At 41.3% G+C, this 22,815-nt stretch overlaps 1 protein-coding gene across 1 annotated transcript in view; it reads right to left on the bottom strand.

The window, feature by feature from the left end:
- Nucleotides 1-18,694, bottom strand: part of LOC114480321 (insulin receptor substrate 1-B) — a 59,625-nt gene extending 40,931 nt beyond the window's left edge. The window contains exons 1-3 of the mRNA XM_028474350.1: nt 17,935-18,694; nt 6,961-7,262; nt 3,623-6,755 (exon numbers count right to left, since the gene is read on the bottom strand). Coding sequence (XP_028330151.1) covers nt 3,623-6,755; nt 6,961-7,262; nt 17,935-18,280 — 3,781 coding nt within the window. The 5' untranslated portion in view covers nt 18,281-18,694. The remainder of the gene's footprint in view (nt 1-3,622; nt 6,756-6,960; nt 7,263-17,934) is intronic.
- Nucleotides 18,695-22,815: the final 4,121 nt, after the last annotated feature.

Below are 22,815 nucleotides of genomic sequence, written 5' to 3'. Positions count from 1 at the left end.
GAGAAGCGAGAGGTTATTTTGAGCTGGGTATTAAGATCTCCCTCCAGATGGTAAAGAAATGCAACAACTGGGTGCTGAGGGACAGCTGAAAGCCCAAATGATTAAACTCCCCCTCGCGGTTTTCCTGGAACAGATCAGGGGAGTGACGAGCAATTTCTAACGCAACATTTTGTATCACTTCAGAAGTCGTGATCTAGTCAAGGTAGGAGATTTTCACCACCACTGAAATCCGGCTATGTCTCACACTTTGGCTGAACCGGAGTCTCGTAAAAACGCAGCACAGACGCTCATATTGTCATCAGTGCGAGTTCCGACGGAGCCAAAAAACACACTTTATCATTTTACGGAAACATATTTTTGTTTTTTTCCCCACCGCCAAAATGACACGATTCGAGGTAAAACTCTTCACCCCATTTTGCTCATTATCTCTAAATCATGGAGGTTATTTTTACATCGCTCATGTTACGTAACCGCTGTCTAATTCTGGCATACGTCCCACTACTGATGTTCAATTTTAGCCTTTGGCCCCCTCTGTGCCAAGAGGACACGCAGGGACGTACACACAAGATTTTCCTACACAAGCTGGTGCTTGTTCAAGGAGAATAAAACCCCCGCAGTTACAATCAACCTAAACTCTTAAAAAACACAGAGAATCCTCATGTAAAGGCAAATAGACACGTTGTTGTATACGTGTGGAGGTGTATTATTTGGGTACAAACCCCTTCGACACATCTTTGCATATAAATCAACTGAAAAACATTGTACGTTGGGAGTAGAACCAATGGTGTAAGAACAATAGAGGGTTTTCATTTTCTTTTTTTTTCTTTTTTAAAAAGCCAAACAATGGCGTGTGGGGTGAACAATAGGGGAGGCGAGGAATTTCAAAAATTCATCAGCCTCGATGTCACACAAGGACGCTGGATAAAGTTACCACCAAGTTAAAAAGAAAACCAAAAGAAAAAAGGCGAGGAGAAGAAAGATAAAAGAGGAATCATGACGGCATGATAAAAGATTGAAATTATAGACCGCGAAAAGAAAAGGTTTTAGAAAATCTGTCTGTCTTGAGGCTTTGAGTTGCTGAGGTCTGCCAGCAAGTGTCATTTATTGGGGGAGGAAAGAGGGGGAGGCCCAAACGGCGGGATGAAAGAAGAGGGAACACTGTACAGAGGCATTTGAGAGCTGCACAAGTGAAACACTGGCCCCATCTCAACATTCACAGCCAATGTGTAACATTTTCCCCCCACGCTGCCCCCCTCAGACACTAACTAGCCTGAACCCATATGGTCCCACTGAGATACATTCCCCATTAACATCCAGCCCCCCGCTTCCTTCTACAGTACCTCCGTTTCATGATAAAACACACACTAGCAGTGCATGTTTTATTTCATCTGTGGAATCTATAAAAGCCAACTGTTGAGCTCCATCCAATGATAAACTTTTTGCAAATGCCTAAAAATTCCGTATTAACTGGGACAACATTCGTAAACATGGGCACAACCGGCAATGAAAAAAAATCACCAGTGCAGCAGAAACACCCAAGACTCAACAGGATGCATTCATCACAAGGGGGTTACTGTAGTCGGTTAAAGCAGGACTACTGGGTGCTTTACTCATGCATATAAATCCACATCTCCATTTAAAAGCTGCTCTCTCCACCTAAATTGCAGGACTCTTTTTCTCAACAGGCCTATTTAGCGAAGGCGGCACATCAAAAGTGAATGTTTTTCCACGAGGAACAAGCTCACAGTGAGTCTGCATATACATTGTGTAGCTGTGGTTGCCCTCCAACCGCTAGAAAAACTACCTTCCCTGCTGGGAAGATGTAAATACAATAAAAATTCATTATCTGTAAGTAGTAAGTAGTTTATTTATAAAGCGCTTTTTGCAGATAAAATCACAAAGTGATGTACAGAGTTGTGGTAAAAGTACAAGTGCAACACAATAGAATAATAAAACAGGAGTGCATAAACATCATAAGAACAGCAACATTAAAGGACAAATAAAAATTAAAATCCAGTTAACTAAAAGCTTTACTGTAAAGTGTGTCTTCAGCAATTTTTTAAAAGTGTCCACACAGTTGAGCTCCCTGAGAGACTGGTGCAGGTTATTCCAGAGTCTGGGAGCTACAGCTTGGAACACCAGGTCTCCTCTGGTTTTAAATTTAGTTTTTGGGGTCTTTAGAAGACCCTGACCTGAAGACTGAAGGCATCGGCCTGATGAGTAGGGGCACAACAAGTCCGAGATATATTTAGGGGCCTGACCATCTAACGCTCGGAACGTGAGAACTAATATTTTATATTCTATGCGAAACTTAACTGGAAGCCAGTGCAGAGTAGCAAGAATGGGGGTAATATGGGATGTTCTAAGAGCACCAGTTAAAAGTCTGGCAGCAGCGTTCTGAACGATCTGGAGTCTGTTTAGGGTTGACTTATTAAAACAAGTAAAAACAGAATTACAATAGTCAATACGTGATGATATAAATGCGTGTATGACCAGTTCCAGATCTGATTTTGATAATAGATGCCTCACTTTAGAGATATTTCTCAGGTGGTAAAAACAGTTTTTAGTCAATTGACGACAATGTCCCTCCAAAGACATGGACTGATCAAAAACAACCCCAAGGTTTCTGAGGCTGGTTTTAACAGATGAGCCCAGATCACCAAGGGAGTTTTTAAAATGGAGGGATGTTTTTATCAGGAGCAATGATCAGAGTTTCTGTTTTGTTTGAATTTATCTGGAGATAATTTGATGACAATCGGTTTTTGACAGGGTTCCATTTAACTTTCGATAAACTATCAAAGGCATGGCATAATACAGGTTTTTTTCCCCATCTAAGACCGGATCCAGAAAGGTTGCGTTGACATATTTTTAAAGTGTTATTTGTTCTCATTTGAGGAATTTAATAGAGTACAGTAATTTGGTACAGACAAACTTTCTAATTTTAAAATTAAAGTGTAACGGCATTTTTATCTCAATGAGCAGTAAAAACAAGGGAAACAAAGACAGCATGATAACAAGTTTTTTCTCCTCCCGAGCTTGTTACAATAGACGACTTGAAGTTGACAGGTCAATGAAAAAACAGGGTCAAAGTTCACCTTTATTGAACTCTGTGTCAAACACTGAATGTAGCGCTGTGTTAAGATGTTTGTGACAGCTATCATTTTGGTAGAACAATGGCTCAACTAGAGCAGAAGGATTCCGACGCTTGTCAAGAGTGCAAAAACAAATGGCTCTTTAATCCCCATAAAAAGAGAAAAGAAACTGAACAGATTTTCTGCCACCAAGAATGTTAAAGGAGCCTTCAGGGGATCAATACTAACAGGGCATTGTTCAAGTAGAAAAAAGGGGAAAGAAAACATTGAAAACCGACAACAGAATAAACCTGAGAATGATGAAGGCTGCCTTTCTTTATCTAATTCAGTGAATTGCGTAAACAGTCACACAAATCAGGTGACATTGTATTTTGGCGCCAAATCAAGTTTGATTACAGGCCTTGATGAAAAACAAGGCTGTACTTCATCAAATAATAAGGACAACATAACTGTTTCAGCTGTAAATGATGTAAGAGCAGAAACTGGCTAGAAAATAAACCATGTAAGTGTGTTTGGAAGGTAGTGCGTACCTGTTCCCTCTTTGTTTCCGTTCTGATGTGTCCGTAGCTCCTCCGATTTGTAGAAATCGATGCTGGCGTACGTGTTGAGGCTTGAGCTGCTGCTGCTGCTGCTGCTGCCAGGCGTTGCCCCCACTCCTACGACAGAACCCGCTCCAAGTCCAGAAAACAGGCGAGGCTGTCCCTGGCTCCCTGAGGGTCCATCCAGGCAGAGGTGAGAGTTCTCTTTGTTGGCCAAGTCCAAGTCTATGTAATTTAGGCCATGCTCTGGGGGTGAACTTTGCACATTTGTTGTAAGACAATGTTGTCCAGGTAGGGAGAACTGTGTTGACGCATCGTTAACGGCACCATTTGACCACAGTAAGCCATCAAAGCCTAGCCTTCGAACCACTGCTTGTGTGTGTTCTGGATAGAGAGAGGCAGTCGAGGAAGATGTAGATGTAGGAGTGGGAAGTGACGTTGAGGCAACAAACGTTTCCGAGCAGTGTCGTCTACGTCCTTGGGGGTCGGCCCGTATAACTTTAGCCCCTTGGTTTGGGTTGGACCCCGATTTTACCATTGGAAATTCGAGACCCCGGGACAGCACTGGGACAGGAGGATCAGTCCTTGTGGGAGATGGGACCTTTGGGGAGATGCTAGTTGCTGGAGGGCTAACTGTGTTATTCAAGCTGAAAGCCATCTCTGTGTAATCTCCACAAGATGTGGGCGACTCAGACTCAGTCACTGATGGAGCACTTTGTCTGCTCTTCCTCGTTGGGGCCTCAGACACTTCAGCTTCTACTTCACGGGGACTAGTAGAGCCCTCATTACATGCTTTAAGGGCATGAGCAAGGGTTGGGGGTGTGGGAGGTGTATGGAAAGAGGGGAAAACCAGAGTGGTAAGGGAGAGGGGTGACGGGGTCGGAGAAGGCCCTAGATCCATGTTGACATATTCTGAGGCAGTTTGAGGTGTAATAGGAGCAGAGGGGCTCCGGGAGAGAGGAACAAAGTTTCCTAAGCATGAGGTTGGCCTATTTAGTGGACGCGGGCTGCTAGAGCCATGAGGATGAGATAGGCCATGCTTTAGGCCCCTACCCCGCCCTCCCCCTACTCCCGACTGATTAATTTTGTCCCCTTTAAATTCAATGCTAACATACTCCCCAGGGCTCTTGGGTTCTGGCGGTAAGGGATTCTCACGGACCCGTGGAAGTGTATTAGCCTTAGAAACATCGACAAAAAGGCTTACGGGTCGGTTCCTAGTGTGGCCACCCTGCTTGGACAATCCACCAGAGCTACGTTTCTGCATGATCTTACATCCATCTTTGGTTCCTCCAGCTTGAATCTTTTGATCCTCCACCTCTCCAAGGCTTTCACTGCTTGCTGAGCTGGAGGAGTAAGAAGAAGAAGAGAGGGACAGGTGGTGTCGAACTACTGAGGTACCTTCTGAAAGTTGCTCCTGATGCCCACCAATGGTTCTACCTCTACCCATTCCCCGTTTACAACTTCCATTAGGTCTACGACCTCGCCCTGGCCCATCATCAAAGTGTCCAACAGAGGGGTTGTGTTTATATGATCGAGGAAGAGAATAATATGAATATACCATTTTAGGTGTTTGTTGCGAACTGTTCTCCAAATGGTGGATGTGATTAGTAGGTGGAGGGCTGCTGTTAACTGAACGCGCACTAATTGGAGACATGTTCATATAGTCACTCCCTGCTTTACTGTCTGCACTACCACAGCCCATCCATGCCCCCCCAGACAGACCACTACGCTGGTCAGGGGAGCAGCTGCTGTTGGGGGACATGATCATATAACCATCAGCATTTGGTGGAGGTCGGATCTGCTGCGGAGGAGAAACGCTGTTGTTTGGAGTCATGGCCATGTAATCATCAGCAGGTTTCGCATCAGACTCTGGGACGGCAACAGCCAATGATTGGGACTGTGATATTGGAGGCTGAGTAACTCCAGGCAGCATGGACATGTAGCCATTGTCCACACCTAAATTTACACTCCCATTTCCAGCTCCATCCCCTTCTAGTTTCAACTCCCCAGCTACATCTAGATACCCTCCTCCTGCTGATACGGATTCCCTTTGTGTGGAGGAGCAGGTGGAAGAAAATGATTCTCTGCTGGTACTTCTTGACATGATAGCATAATCAGCTGACTCTTCATCAGCTGGCTCCTCAGCTCTGCGCTGCCGTGGGGCAAGTTTTTCCAGGGCCATAGGAGGTAAGGAAGCCCGCTTGCTCAGCAGCCTGCGTTCAGCTTCACATTCACGACTAGATGATCGACGAAGTACTCTCCTGCTCTGGGGTTGAGAGCCACTAGTTGGCGTTCCAGGAGCTGGCATGGAGGTAGAAATCACAGTCCCATGACTACCATTGCTGCCACCACCCCGTTGACCCATTAGGATATAGTTTGCTCCATCATTACAAAGGGACTGACTATCAGCACTACTAGCAGAGCTTCCAGGGAGGCTTGGTGATTGGTGAAGAGTGTGGTCACCAGGGCTAGATCCATATTCATCTGAGGATCCATAGTCACTGTGTGAGCCAGAGATACTGGCATGATGGGAAGGGACACGACTGTAAGCACCAGACATTGGTCCAGCACTAGAAGAAGATGTTACACCTCCAAACTCAGATCCGTGCCCAGAGCTCGAAGACAAACTTGGAGCAGGGGAGGGTGCTGGTGTCGAGATGGAACGCATCAACCCAAGAGGAGTTTTTGCAGCTGTCGAGGGAGCTGAGCGGGCTGACTTTGATCTGAGGATAGGTGTGGTGGAACAGGAACCATTAGCAGATGGGCTAGAGTTCACACCATGAAATACAGCAACGTCGTCTCCCTTTCCCCCATCACTGGATGTGCGAGACCTTGGAAAACTATGCCGGGGGGTGGGAGAAGCACTGGTGCTGTTGACTGCCACTGCGCTGTTGGTACCCACAGGAGGCTCGGTTCTTGGCCTACGAGTGAACCCAACCTGACTGGGAGGAGGGTTTGGATGATAGCGGCGAGAGGGAACACTGATGGGGTTCGAGGCCGTCGCACCTCCTCCAGGGCCAGAGTTTGACTGAGACTTGCTACGTTGGCGAAACTCTTCACTCAGTGCCTTCATGGCTTCGAGTAAGGTTTCATGCATATTTTGGGCCACCACAGAATCATCCACCTAGGGCAGAAAACCTTATTAAACCCAACTAGAATAACAGATAACCATATAGGCATTTGTGATTTCTAAATGACTGGTAAACATTAAACAAATTGAATTACCATGTTACAAATGTGCTACCTTTGTTATTTCCCTCACTCTGTTGAATTTGTCACTGAAATGCACTGTCTGGAGAGTGAAAACCAGAAAACCTGGGATTGCTCACCTGCATCCAGAACTCTCCAGGGCCCGTCACAGCCGATCGGCCCACCTCCACAAAAAAGAAGTTTTCCGAGTGGCCGCAGCGCCGAACGTTCATCAGCTGCAGCACCACTGCAGCAGCATCAGAGTTTAGCTTCACGAAGTTGACAGTCTTGTCAGTCAAGCAGAGGCGGTAGATGCCGACCAAGTTCTTGGCTTGTCCCAGGCCTTTGGGCCAAACCTTAACCTGCCAGACTTCTTTAAATGCAGGTCCAGGATTTGGGACTCCATAATCTCCTGCTGCGTCACTGTCAGTGGGATTCTTACCTTTGGGGAGAGAAAAGAGACCCAAGGTTACACATTGTTAGGAGAGATACAGGAAAGGTACAGTCATTCATTAATATCTGCTCTTCAAATCATCATAAAGCAAAATCCACAAACAGTTAAGTGTTCATCAACTAATAGGAAAATGTAATATTAGTTTAAGCCATGTGATGTGACTGATGTATTGTTGCAGTACTTAAACTGAAATTCCAAATGTGCAGCTTTGGAATGTTTCTTTGACCTCTGACCGTCCCAGAACAAAGGAAAAAAACTTGCCAAACCACCACTATTTACTTCTTTGTGTTAGACAGGCTGCCTTTGTCATGCACGCTGTGTTGATAAGGAGCTTCTCATTGATTTCTACACCAGATTTGAGCTCAACCTAAGCATGCATGAGCTTGAGAGACCTGCTTGTACCTGCAGGCGCCATACCTGAGGTCTCATTCATCATTTTGTGTGTTCCATACTGGAACACACAAAAATGTACACAACCATTATGTTATGAAAAACAAAGGTTTCCGAGAACTGAAGTATTGCTCAATAATGATGACAACCAACTATTTGTGGGGACAAAACAAATGAACCAATTTGGCTTTAAAAATAAAAAACACTACAAATTTAAAACTTTAAATTTGTCTCTCTCTCCCCAAGAGCTATAATTAGATCCGCAGTTTCCATTTCAAATTCCTCCCCATTTTTGCTTTAGACTATACCCAATCCCATTTCCTTTCTATTTCATTACCTAATTAGATGTCTTTAGTTGCTAAAAATGCTCACAAAACCTTGCCAAACATGCTATATGGGTTTAATTTAGTTAATTTTTGTGATAAATTTAATATTTATATGCTTCGAATAAATTTGCAAGATTTGATATAACTGTCCGTTTGCTACACTTCCTTAACATTCAGCCACACATTTACTGGAGGGAAACACTATCATTTAAATGCTTGGTAGAGTCCCAAAACGTGCATGTGATGACAGATTCTGTCATGTTGCAATTTGTCCAAAATTATTTTAAATTCATTTTTAAAAAAATCAAAATTGCCATCTCTTTTTCAAGGACTTCTGTGATTTTTGTCCATCTGAGATTCTATATAATATGGAGCTACTATTCTAATAGTTATCCAAGTTGGTTTTTGATGGATAGTGATGCCTTTCAGCTGGAATATCTTTGTTTATTCTTCTGTATTCCTACAGGAGGAAATTACAGAGAAGCCTCTTATGTTTGATCCTACATTGGGTGGACCAAACTAAAATAGCGGACGTACTCTACTATAAATATTAAGTAGTTGGGGACCCAACTACTTAATATCTGGCTGGCTCTTTGAGGGTTAACTTAGCCTATTGTTCACAGATCTAAAGTAAGAGCCGTGGCCATTATCCTTTGAAAGCACCTCAATCATCTCTTGCTGAGAAACTCATGGTGAGCTGAATCTAACACAGATTTACCTCCAAGCTCGTTTATTTCTACCCACAAAACACATCACATCTGTTTGTTAAAGGGATACCATTACATGACTCATGCTTAGGGTAGACTCATGTTCTTTCTAGAAGAACAAACATCAAAAGTTCCTCCAACATGGCCCCAGTCCTTCATGATTTATCTCATACTGCCAGGCTGCATCATGGCAACCATCAACAACACTGAATCAATCCACCTCCTGATAGTTTTGAAGAAAAAAAGCTTCCCAAAAAGACTCACCCGCAGCCCTCATTGGAACAGGATGTTCTTTGTGCACAAATGCTAAGGGTGATCACCTGTCTTATGAGCTGAACACATCTGGCCTATTGAAGCACTGACAGCAGAATGGGCTTTCAACAGATAAATGAGAGAAAGGTTTCACAGACTTTGTGTGGCATTCAGCTCAAAGCAACAATTTGGAGGCCACATCGTGCAATTCATACTTGAGCCCGACCGCAGCATTGCAAAATGTGTGCTCGCAAGTCAGCGTATGTGTTTGTTCTACACTTTCCCATGCTTCGGCAGCAAATCCCTCAATGACAACCACAGGCAGCCAAGGAGCCTCAGCCCACACACTGGACACTGTGTTCAATTGGCTTCTGTGTGCAGAAAAAAAAGATACACCAAATCCTCTACCAGATTATTTTCACTTTAGACTGAAGCTGAGGTCGGACATGTCTAGCACCGTCTCGGCTTCTACTTGGATTTTGCCTAAAATTCAAGCATTGCTTCTGACTTGAAAGGAACTTGGAATAGATGTTTGTAGAAAACTGGCACGGCTGTGGTTTAGCAGTTCCCCTATATTAGATGACTCACTCAGGCCTTGCTTAGCTGTTTTTCGTCTATGCATCCGAGGACCCCTGAGCTGTTTCATGCCTTGATTTAGATTTACAACAGGAAGAGATGGTTTGGGGATTTCATGGCAGCAATGAGGAACTTGCAGACATTCCAATGTGATATGAAAAAAACCATTAAATAATGGGAGAAATGCACTTATTTTCAGTCTCAGTACAGACTTTAAAATAAACTCTTTGCTTGATGCATCTTAAGATTTTGTCGGACTGCAAACAGTATTTCACCCAAGCTCTCCTTATAAAGAGATCGTTCAATGGGTCTCAAGGAGTGTGCAAGAGTTTATTTTGGGCACAGTCCAGCCCTCCTAAATCTGAGTAAACACCTTAAAACTCTGAACTCCTTAAGGAGGGTTTGATTGAATCCTGCAGAGATCAGACATCGCTGGCCTTTGCCAAATGTTTGATAATGTTTGGCTTGATACTGGGATTCTTAGTGTTTATTATGTCATGCTCAACAAATATTTGTTTCCAGGCTTTGAACAAAAATGTTATCAGCCGGTGTAGTCCGCCGCTACCCTTATCGATGACATAATGAAGCCTCAGTGAAAATATGCACAGAGTATCACTGGAGATTCCCCTGCAGACTGAAGTAAACCAGATGCAGATGAAAGCAACACCTGGAGCCAATGCAACATCTGCATGTAGCTCTCTGCTGGAATTAGGGAAATGCATTTGGAGAAGAAAAAAAAAACAAAAAACCTTCAAAAATATGTATTTGGGTCAAAAGGTTCACACCAGGTGACAACATTTACTAATTTGAAAGTTTTATAGCATTTCCCTTTTTTAGCAACCCAAAACAAATCCATAGTACCTCATTCACACACCACTTGTTTACATCGCTTTCCACTGGACCGCCCATGAAACTCAAAAATGGACAAGTACGGTACTCTGGCAACACTGGTGTATATTCAGTGATTTATTTGCCATGCTTGAGTCGCCTCCCACTTAATCATACACTGTCCATAAAGAGGTTGTAATCCAACTCAATTATCTCGACCAAGTTTTAACAAATGAAAACCCGGGGCAGACTCTCTGTCTGTATATTCATGAGTATTTGTGTGATTTTGCCTTCAGCAACATTTTTGCAACCCTGTTTTTAAAATGATGGCAAATTTGATCCAGGCTAAAAGACAGAGTTGTACCATAAATCCTAACAGGTTATATTTACCAAGTCTTTCTTATTGGCTTTGTACTGAAGGGAAATTATTGCTGAGTGGCCTTCAGTGTTTTATATTTACCTCTGAGGCTTCCAGTTGCCTGCTGGGACATTGACAACTTCTCTGCTGATTGTTGTTATTAGGATTTTCACACAAGTAGAAAGAAAGTAGGTCGTCATTGAAGAGGAGGAGGAGGAGGATGCTTTATCTGATCATGTGGTTATGGAGGAGCTCCTTTTCAAACTGCTGGATAAATCTAAAATGTTCAACCGACAAAGTTTTGGCTAGACCTTGCCCATAAAAGGGGGAGACACTGGTTCATTCTTGCAGTTTTCTGACCTCTCTGCCAGTGCAACAGCAAAATACTGCCCAGTCCGGGGGGCTAAACCCCATTTTCCCACTCCTGTTCTCAGTTACTGAGCCCGCCAGTGCCACCGCGACTCCCCCACCAGTGCAGATAGACAGGGAACAGCTGCATACTTTTATATCAGGGAGAGGGGTGATCAACTCAGCACTGAACACAGTTGGTGTCATCACTGGTTTCCATGTGGAACAATTTCCCTCTTTTCATCCTCTCCGTTTCACCGACTGATCTGGGCCCACACTTTGTGACACAAGACTTCCTTAAAAAAATGTGGCTTGTGTTAACCAGATGCAGTTGCGTGTACGCAGATACACAAGCAAATTATCCGTAATACATTCAAGGTTTGCTGTCCCTAAACATTCTTCCTCATCAGGCCGTGAGTAAGAAACTCTGAGTATCTGGTCCAAAAAAAAATCGTCAATCCTTCCTATAACAAAGATTTTGCAGAATCCTCCAAGCCAAAACCCACAATACCCTCCTCTTACAGATGTTATGAAATATCTGGATACAAATACATCTCAACTTTAAATGAATTAACAGCATTAAACTTTGATCCCGAGTTGCACAAAATTACTGGAGATTTGCACCGTGGAATAATCTTTGAATACATTACCATCTAGAAAACCAATTACTATAAATAACAATGGTCACATCCAAAGGAGAACTACAACATCTGGTGAGAAGAAAGAAAGAATTCACCAATCGCCTTCACTTTAAGGAGTTAAGTTACACATCATTTCGTTCAACGAACTAAACTAGTCCGACGTGGACTTGCTAGTTTGGAAAAGCTAGAAGTTAGAGTTAGGGATAGTGATAACTAAGCCATGCTACAACTTTAACTTGCCATTGGCAATCAGGCAAGCCCTGGAACTTTGGGCCAAATCTGCCAAGTCATTGCATCAATCCATTACTTTTTATAAGAAACCTTTTCCTACAGAAGATGTAGCCACGGGAAATACTTGAACATTACAGTTAAAAAGTCATCTGATCTATTATGGCCCACCCATGTGATCTATGTGACACTCCTTACATTTAGTGTTCTCGTCTCTTGACCACAAAATTTAGAAGTTGGGCTTTCTTTTTACCAATTTCTACATTATCAGCTTTCTCTACATACTTATTGGCAAACTATATGTCCCAAAATCATACCAACATCACTTAATAGCAATACATTAAGTTTAATCTGGTACATCATTTTATTTTTCAATGCTTTAGAAGTGCAGGATGAACAGTTCATTAAAATCTCTTGAGATTGGTTGTGACCGAGCAAGAAGTCTTGCAAGACATTGTGACTTTGCACAAAAATTGACGTGTTTGTTTCTTAACAAAACTTGCTACACATTTAAACACTTATTCAATGCAGAGACATATAGTGAAATGCATGACATTCTCCCAAAACATGTATGTGAGGGTATATTCTGGGTCATACAGCTATTTCGGTCACAGGAAGTAATTTTCGTCCATTTTCCTTGATAAAGTTAAGTCAGAGGCTCGATTAATTATTAATAAAAATGGACCCGGCATAGACATTTATAGGCCAAAAGTTTGGGTGGGGAAAACGGAGTTGATAAACAACAACTACTTTGCGCCGCATGTTGGCTGGGTTGTAAATATTGAAGTCGACTTCTGTGAAGTTTTCGGGTTATGGTGAAAAGATAAGATGAGCATAATCAAGCTGTTTAAATTCCTTTTCAGGCCATTATGCTAAGTTAATTCTCTTTAGTGTTCATAGCTGCAAAGTTAGAGACACTAAGGAAGTGACGGTGCCAAAATCCTAAGAGAGACAGTAGTCATGGGTTAAAGTTCAAGTGGGGGAAAAAAAAAAAAAGGTCACGTGACCTACAGTAAGATGAACCACATTACCCTCCATATGTGCTTCATTTTCCATTACATCTCCCTGAGGAGATGGAGGCACATGATGAGGATGCAAGGCTGCTAGCAAGCAACTCATTGATGACTCCTGCTACAGTACAGCGCTGCGGGGCATCCTATGAACTGACAGCAATCAATACAGCCTACAATAAAAGGTTAGCATGCATCCAAAGAGGCTCCATTATGTTCAACATATTTGTGCCCATTGACTAAATGGATTATGCTGCACACCGCCTTGCTTAGCTGTCATTCAGACCGAAGGACATCATTGATGGACCAAGCCTCCCCATTACCTCAAGGCTGTCGATGAGTCACTTCTACCGCGTTTTATTGAAAATCTGACACTGCATCGCAACAAGCCTGATGATATAGATCAGGAATCCTCAACCTGGAGGTCGGGACCCCATTTGTGGGGCAACTCCACCAAACTTTCCATATTTGAACCTTTTTTCATCACTTTTTCTTGCAATATTTTTTTGCTGCTTTTAATGCATTTTTGCTACATTACACCCATTTCTGCCACTTTTTCATCAACTTTCAATGCCTTCTCTGCACATTTTTTCCCTTTTCAAGACATCCTTGGCATTTAAGATCCTTTTCCATCACTTTTCCAACCTAATGCCACATATTTCATACTTAGTTTTGCCAATTTAACCACATTCACCATATGTCATACCCATTATTTGCCAGTTTATTCTAATTGTTCCTCATTTTTTCTGCCACTTTTAAGCCAATATTGACAGTTTGAACCCTTTTTACCACTTTTTGGCCACTCTAATTTGCAACTTATTTCTGTGGTTTTTAAAATCTCATTTCACCACCTTTTCCACCATTTTTGGTCACTTTTGACATATTTTATTTCTGATTAAAGATCATCTTTAAGATGGCTATATACAAGGGCGCAAATAATAACATACCTTTGTCAGAAGTAGCTCCAACACACATCCGTGTGCTGTCCGCCGCAACAAACGTTACAATATCAAAGAAAATATTACAAAAAGCACAACTAAAACTGAAATAAAGAGCAAATGGCTGCTCCCCGTGGATTGTATTTAAAAAAGGTATAAAATTGTGTAAAAAGAGTACTTATTTTAAATACATGTGCACACGTTTTGTTTATTGGTAATACATTAAACACATTTCATCGTTGTATACATTTCCAGTACAGGTACCCTTTAAAGAGCCCAGTGCTGAGATAAGAGTAAACAGCCGCTAAGCATGGACCGTATTCATCTCCAATCGGAAAACAAAGAAGTCAAATAGTTTCCAAACGGCTGCGGCTGCCGCAGAGCAACGCCTCCGCTGTGCCACCAGTGACTGACCCTCGAAACAATAATTACCACCTAATTAGGAAGATGAACAGCACTTAAGCGCAGCTTTACACATACTCAGTTTGCTCAGGAGAAAGCAGATCTGGATCCTGTGGGCCAGAGCAGCGGTGGAGACAGTGAAACGTGTTACCTGAAGCAACAGGCACATAAACAGTTGTTTTTTCCAACTAAACTCAATCCACTTGCACTTTTTAACTCATTTTAATTGATTTCTAGTCACGTCATGACCTCTGTTATTTAATTGGGAACTGACAGAAGTTACAGAACTCACTTCCTAAAACGGAAATGACAATATTATTGTTGTTTTTCATTATTATTTAAAAAAAATAAAGCCAAAATGAAATGGAATACAGTATATGCCCCTAGTGTGCTCACAAATGTCCTGATATAGTATACACCCGGGTATTTCTCACGCCCTCAATCTTTCCATCTCATGTGAACGCACTACATACTCATTCTGATGTCAGACAGTATGATTAGTACCTTAAAAATATGACATTTCAAACACAGCCTGAGTCTCTAAAATTTAGTGTCGGAATTTTTTTCTATATATTATAGTTCCATTGACACCAAATTGGAGAGAAACTGACATTAAACAGCAGAAACATCTGATTTTTCCTAAGTTTGTGACCTGATCGTGTTCTTTTGTTGAGGTCAAGTCAGTCTCTGCCACCTGCTGAGTATAGTTGCCTGAATCGACAGGTCGGCGTTTTTCTGGCACGTCCGCTCAACTCGCTGAGGTTAAGCCTTTACACACTCGACTGACTCTTAATGGTTGAGCAAATAGTCGCCCTCGAGCCTTGATACTGTACTCGCCGCCTGAAAAGGGGTCTTACTGGACTCAGCTGAACAAATAGCTGGGATCCGATCCTGCGCGGCAGCTGGCTTGTGTTTAATTACCGCCGGCTCGAGGGCAGCCCGTGTGATGCTAGACGCTATCCAAGCGGCTTAAAGGTGATTTTCCCAGGCTTTGATACGCAGCGTGCAGGAAGGTATTCATTGTTATTGTGCTTTACTACATCGACCCAAAACGAGCTGGACGCACGTACAGGCCCGTGCAGCATCCTCTGACTGGCACACCCATCGGCGTACGCCGGTTCACAGTGTGGGAAGTGATGCGTCTCACACACGCACCTTGACAAAGATTTGAGCTGAGCACGAACAAGCCATTTTCACACATGCATGAACCTGACACTGTGTGTGTTCCTCTCTGCAAATGTGCTTCTTTTATTTAAAGCATAAGACAACACAACGAAGTGTGTGTTGGCCACAACAGAAACCACAAGTGAATGAGTGAGTGTACACGTTCAACGGCCCGTCGTCGTCGTCAGCGTGGGAATTTACAAGAGGAAACCCAACACTTATCGACAAACATTCATTGATGGCTCTGGATGGCACTCGAGGTTCAAAGCTGGCTGGGTTTTCTTCTAATCTGCTCGTCTGCAGCCTTAAAAACTGGGATTCGTGCGTTTCTTTCATACTTTACATGAAATCACAGACTTTTCTATAATTAACAAGACCAAACTTGTTTGCAGACACTTTAAAAAAAAAACTTTCCTGTCACCTTTATCCTCTCGTGCAAAATAGGAAAGTTGCACCAAACAAGTGGAAAAAGAATGTGAAAAGTACAAGTCTGCAAATATTTCAAAAGAAAAGCCTGTGTTTCAACATAAAACTACTTAAACATCTATTATACAATGTTACAGAAGTAGAAGAATGGTTATTATGGCACTCTTTGGTCACTATAATCATATTCTAATTATAAATCCTCTACAAATTAAAATCTTTGATCCAGATTATTCACCTAGATCATTTTAAACTCAAAGTCTGACCAGAAAGACAATTCTGGGTTAAATTGGCCGATGCAAAATGCCGCACAGGCACATTTATTAACTAACAGCTGCATAATGTATCCAACTTTTTGGCTTTTTCTCCTCTCAGGGACAGCACGTGTGAGTGAGTTCTGTAGAGAGTCTTGTTTAGGGAAAGGTCTGGGTTAGGACGCACTCAATAATCCATCTGACTGTGCTTTTCATGTTGTTCTGAAAAGTAGCAAACAAGTATTTTAATACAAAATCAGCTATAAGATAGGCAATATTGTCATTTTCTATATTATCAAAACATAAAACTTGATGTATCTTGAATATCGATATATTGCCCAGCTCTACGTGTCAGTATCATCATCGTCACTCATTTGTGGAGACGTTGATGTAAAAGATGCAGGAAATAAGCAGCCGTCCATCTCTGACCTGGTTTTTCTCTCCATGAGGTGTGTGTGTGTGTGTGTGTGTTTAACCTTCTTTTGCCTAATCAGCTGCTTTATATAACTGTTCATAGTCATGTGAACTAAGGAACACCTTGAACGTGTGTCTGTGTGTGTGTGTGTGTATGTGTGTGTGTGTGTGTGTATGTGTGTGTGCGTGTGTGTGTGTCCATCCGTCTGGACTGGAGGTTCCAGCTGCTGGAACAGGTGATTTCAGAGGTCATTATTGCCCCTGACAGCTGTGTGTACACACACACACACACACCCACAGCAGGTAGAGAAAAGTCCACACATGAGGGGAACTTTGAGACCATGGCAGGCCTCCAAGATGCTCCATATAGTCTGGATCAGCGATTCTCAACTGGTGGGTCGGGACCCAAAAGTGGGTCGCGGACAGACTTAACGTCTCTCATGCTGGACTTTTTTTTGAGCAAAAAAATGTGGGTCACGATTTAAAGACTGTGGCAAAATGTGGGTCCCAGCATGAGACCCCCAGGTCTGGATTGTTCTCTGACCTTTTCCAGTCATTCTCTGGTGCAATTCTGCAGGTTATACAATTTAAAAACAAAAGGTCTGGGGGTGTTTTGGTCAGTTGACGCACACAGAATTATTATTGAGATTCAAGATATATTGGATTTTCTGTTTTGGCGATATACTGATACATATATATTTATATATTCATATCTCATTTTGGATTAAAATGCTTGTTTTAGGAGTCGCTGCTTTTACTACTTCTGAGAAAAGCATGAAAAGCACAGACCTTTCCCTAAACAAGCCTCTCTACAGAACTCACTCACACGTGCTGTCCCTTAGAGGAGAAAAAAAACAAACAAACAAAAAGTGGCGCAACATTTGCAGACGCTTGTTAATAAATGAGCCTGCGCGGCATTTTGAATCAGCAAATTTAACCCAGAATAGTTTTTCTGGTCAGACTTCATTTGAAATAAAATCAGCGAGATTTATATCGTATATTACGCATTTTTTGAGAAAAATCCATATCCATATCGCCCAGCCCTAAACCATCATAGCCTGACAGCAGCATGATAAGGAGCTGCTGGGTCTGGAGAAGATAATAAGTGTGTTTATCCAAACACGCTGAAAAAGTGTCCACATCTACGTTTTAGTTCCAATAAGAGCCAGAGGAGAAGCCCCAACAACAACAACAACAACAGCAGCAGCAGCAGCAGCAGCAGCAGCTGTGTAAACAGAAAACTAACGTGTAAACTAAAAACTATGCAGGGAAAGCAAAGCATGCCTCGATCTGCCACGTTTCTCTAAAGTGTGAGTCTGTGCAAGCATGGAGCAGTGCGTGCATGCACGAGCGTGTGTGTGTGTGTGTGTGTGTGTGTGTTTTGCAGGACTTTGGTCTTACTTTTGCACTGCAGCTCCACCATAGCCTGGTACCACTGGTCCTGGTCCTGCTCGTTGTCCGCGGCCACAGCGAAGCTCTCTGCCCGGGTGTAGAGCACTATCATGTGCTTGTTCTTGGAGTCCGCGCGCTTGTTGATGTTGAAGCAGGTCTCCAGGGCCACGGCGCGCTTCGGGACGGGGGCCTTTCCTCGGAATTTCTTCTCACTCTCGTAGTACTCCAGGCGGGCCGGGCCGCGCTCCGAGGCGGATCTCAGCACGAAGTATCTGCGGTGCATGGACTTCTGTTTGCGGAGGTATCCGCTCTTACGCACGTCCTCCGCTCCGAGCGGCTCGGCCGGGCTCTCCATGAGTGCAGACCCCCTGGTTCCTGGTTCCAAAAAAAAAAGCTCCGGAACTAACACGCTTGGTGTCGGTGGGAGTTTCACCAGGAACTCTCACACATCATCACGCACATCACGCAGCATGTGAGCGCACGGGGTCGCTCACCCGGACCACATGCTCCACTATTACTATTGGTTCTGTTTCACTACAACTACTGCAGCCGAGGACGATGCGTTCAGGTGCTGACCCTCCGCTGCACCCCCGGTGGGACCCTGGCCCTAATTCTGGTCCTGGTCTTGGTCCCGGTGCTGTGCAGCAGAGCAGGACGGACTGACTGACTGACTGACTGACTGTCTGTCACTCACTGACTGTTGTACTCAAAACTACTCTGGAACACGATGCGTTCACGGACCTTCCCACCGCTCAGACACCACAGCGTCCAACTGCTGCTGTGTGTTCTGATTGGTGGGCTTCACCCCAGCACAGAAACTCCTCCATACTGACTGTCCCTGGTCCTGGACTAGACTACATTAAGGAGCTTTTATTAACCAAACACACCCCTAAACTATTATTATTATTATTATTATTATTAATAATAATAATAATAATAATAATAATATATTTTTAATTAAAACAAGTAGGGATGTCACGATACAACTTTTTCACTTCTGATACGATACCGATATTGCAGCCTTCAGTATTGGCCGATATCAATACAATATCGGTGTGAATCATTCATGCTTTTATTACTTATTTTGTAGTGTGGAATGTTAGAAAAGGCTTGATCAAGTGATGTCACTCAAACAGAGAAAAACTGACCCATTTATTATTAACCAATTGGTTACATATATTTTAACCTTCAACATAAAATCTACAGTGATCTACAATTGAATAAATATGATATCATATATATCGGAAATTTTAGATTTTGTTTTCTGGCTGATATCGGACTGATATCCGATACTAATATCGGATTGGGACACCCCTAAAAACAAGTGCTGACCATTACACTGCCCTTGAATAAATCACTCTTACTTATTTGTGCATTTATTTCTTAATTAATATTACATATTTCTATTTGTTAAAGGGTTTTTTTTTCTTCAATACAATAAATTTAAATAAATAAAGGCTATGTTGGTGTAGCGGGAAATAGTACATTTTGTTTATTTAATCAATTACAGTATGTTATTATTGCATATTTGTATTATTTTGTACATTATTTATATTCCTGCCCACTGACTATTTTATACTATTATTAAGTTATGTCGTTATGTACATGTTATGCACATATTAACAATTAAAAACCCTTGAATCGTTACTTATTGTCATTTGTAGTTCTACCTTTCACCATTTCTTTATTGGGTAGACTGGCTTTTGGAAATAACCAGAGACCCATGACTAGTAAAGGTAGGACGATATATCGCGCGACCACATATTGCGACATTAAAATGTCACAAGACGTGTCGTCGGGAGTGGTAACCGCACACCGATTAGTTTTGTTTTTATTTTTATTTTTATATTGCTATTGAGTTGAAAAGATCAAAGGACAGTTAAGGTCAGATAAAAGCATTTTGTAGTGATTTGCATGTTTTCCCCGAGCATGCGCGTTTGTCTGGTCGCCTGTGTGATTTAATCTGTGCACGGGCGTAATCGTGCCGATCATTCCAGGGTGTGCACGTCTATAAATATGATGTGTGACCTTTGACCCTGAACGCGATAAGCAGCAGGTACAGCATGAACTGTAGCAATAGATTTAGATCAGCACACGGAGGTAAGTGTGTTGAACTGAACAAACAAGGACACTGCCGATAATTGTGCACGACAGAGCAACTTTGGATTTAGTCTTTTGACTAAAACACAAGGTCAAAATTTAGTCATTAGGACTATTTCAGTTATAGTTTTTTTTTTTTTAGTTTATGCATTTTAAAAAAAAATGTAATTGCCATTTATCAACGTGATATGAGATGGTGTTTGATTTGATTTAATTTTTTATCGAACATGAACACAATGGCAGTGTATCTCACAATGAGGGGAAAAAAATGAAAATAATGTTAAAAAAAAAGTATTAATGTTTGTAAATACATACAGCAGTGGTTCGCAACCTTTTTTTTTTAACATTGTGACCCTTTTTTGTCGTCAATATTGATGTATTTTTCTCACTAGAACACGTTTTTTATTAGTGACAAATTGTTCCAGCTCAGATTATTTACTTTTTTCACCTCATTTTGAATAAAACTACATTTATATTTGACAAAATAAAAGCATAGAATACATATTGTATTTACTAGACATTTCAGGTGACTCCATTTAAACTCCAGGCAACCACACATGGGGTCCCGACCCCTAGGTTGAAAAAAAAAAAAAAACCTTGTCTGTATGTCAAGGCTTTTTTTTTGATGTGAATAATGGGTATGATTGCATGACTTTTGATTGGATTTTGGCCCATGTGACGAAATCAGAATTTCGTTTTTATTGGCTGATGTTTAGACGACAAAGTCAACACTAGTGATTCCTATCATAAATGTCAATCCTAATGTTCTGTTCTATTCCCTTTTCGTCCTGTTGGGGGGGTTTGCGTGTCATCCACTCACTCCGTTTCTCGCCATTTCGGGTTTGCCTGAGGTGAAACCAGCAGAAAGTCTGGTTATTCCCACTGCCCGTGAACGCACCGTCGCTCCCAGTCTGCGTGTGTGGAGTAAAGAGCGTCAGCGCTGGTTCCCCATCCTGCTCCACTTATTGTAAAATCCCCCTCTCTCTATTATTGAACTGTAAATACACTGACACAGATGTTTACAGCTGTTTGCATCTCCAGAATCACCGAATTACACCATAAAACATGCTGTGGCCTGATTATTTACACATAATCCTGCATAAGAATCATAATAACCAACCACTATTCATTTTTAGATACATCATGTGGGTTGAATTACTCAAATGATGTGTATCTTGTATTTTTTTTGTGTGTGTGTGTGTGACATGTGATCAAAACACGTGAAAGCTGCAGAAATGTCGCAGAAGTGAAATAAATAAATAAATAAATGATTAAGACGGGTTTATTCCAGACATCTTGGTTCCCTCCGATGGCTTTTCTTTCTATCTTGGGACTCACAGCTTTTGCAGCTTTTGCAGTATGCATGTTATTATGCAATATGCAACGAGCACGAGGGAGGAGGGGAAAAGTGGGCACCATGCGCCCCCTGCTGGTGAAACCTTGAAATGACAGTGTGTTGATAAGGTATCAATTATATAGTCATCTTAAAAATGTAAATACTTGTTTCAATCGGAAACAAAATGGGTAAAAAAAAATGGTGGTAAAGGTGGTGAAATTTGATTTTTAAAACCACAGAAATGGATTAAAAGTTGCAAATTGAAGTGGTCAAAAACGGACGGAAAAAGAGGTTAAAAAAAAGGGTTAAAAGTGTCAATATTGGAACAATTTGTTTAAACTGGCAAATGATGGGCATGGCATATCGTGAATGTGGTTAAATTGGCAAAAAAAATAAGCATGAAATATGGTGCAAAGAGGTTAAAAGTGACGATAATGGGTCAACATATGTGACATTAGGCGGGAAAAGTGGTGCAAAGGGTTTATAAGTGCTGAAAAAGTCTTAACAGTGGAAAAAAAATGTGTGGGAAAGGTATTGAAATGTGACGGAGAAGTGGCAGAAATGGGAGTAATGTAGCAAAAATACATTAAAAGGAGCAAAAATATGGCAATAAAAAGTGATGAAAACAAGTTAAAATATGGCAAGTTTGGTGTAGTCGCAGAAAAAGGGTCAAAATAAGCAAAAATGGGCTCAAATTGTATATATATATTCTATGTTTCATGAAGGCATGTGACAACCCCATCCCAGTGTTTCATGACCCCAAATAGGGTCCTGACCCCAAGGATGTGAAACCCTGCTCTATGGAGGTAGATTTGTGTCTTTATTATTCAATTATTGAAAAAAAAAAAACATATATTTTTTAAAAAAAGTGTTCGAATGCAATTATTAGAGTCTCAAAGGTGTTTTTTTTTTTCCATTTTAACACAATTTTGATTAAAGTGATTTTTAAATTTTTTTATCTATATATATATATATATATATATATATATATATATATATATATATATATATATATATATATATATATATATATATATATATACATTTATATATACGCAAATTTACCTCCATAATACTCTGACTGAAATGACTAGGAGCGGTACAGTAGTGTGAAATAATTGCAGCACTATAATAGAAGGACCATTAATCCAGGTAATGCATTTTCTGATGTGGGGAAATTATTTGAAAAATCCTGAGAAAAATGTTTTAGAGGCCAATACAATAATAATAATAATAATAATAATAATAATAATAATGTATTTTTTTAAACTACAAAAATAATAAATAACAAAAAGCAAAAAAAATAAGTAGAATCAATTAAAATGTTGAAAAAAACAGTTGAAAGCAACATTAAGCTGGACAAAAAAAATAATAATAATAATTATTTAGTGCTGAAAGGTCCTTAATAATATTTGTACTTAAATAACAGTTAAAAAGTTCAATCAAAATAAATT

The sequence above is a fragment of the Gouania willdenowi genome, chromosome 18, assembly GCF_900634775.1.
Source record: "Gouania willdenowi chromosome 18, fGouWil2.1, whole genome shotgun sequence".
Classification (NCBI taxonomy): Eukaryota; Metazoa; Chordata; class Actinopteri; order Blenniiformes; family Gobiesocidae; genus Gouania; species Gouania willdenowi.
Note: the sequence above shows the minus strand (reverse complement) of the source record. Positions and strands in the feature narration are given on the sequence as shown.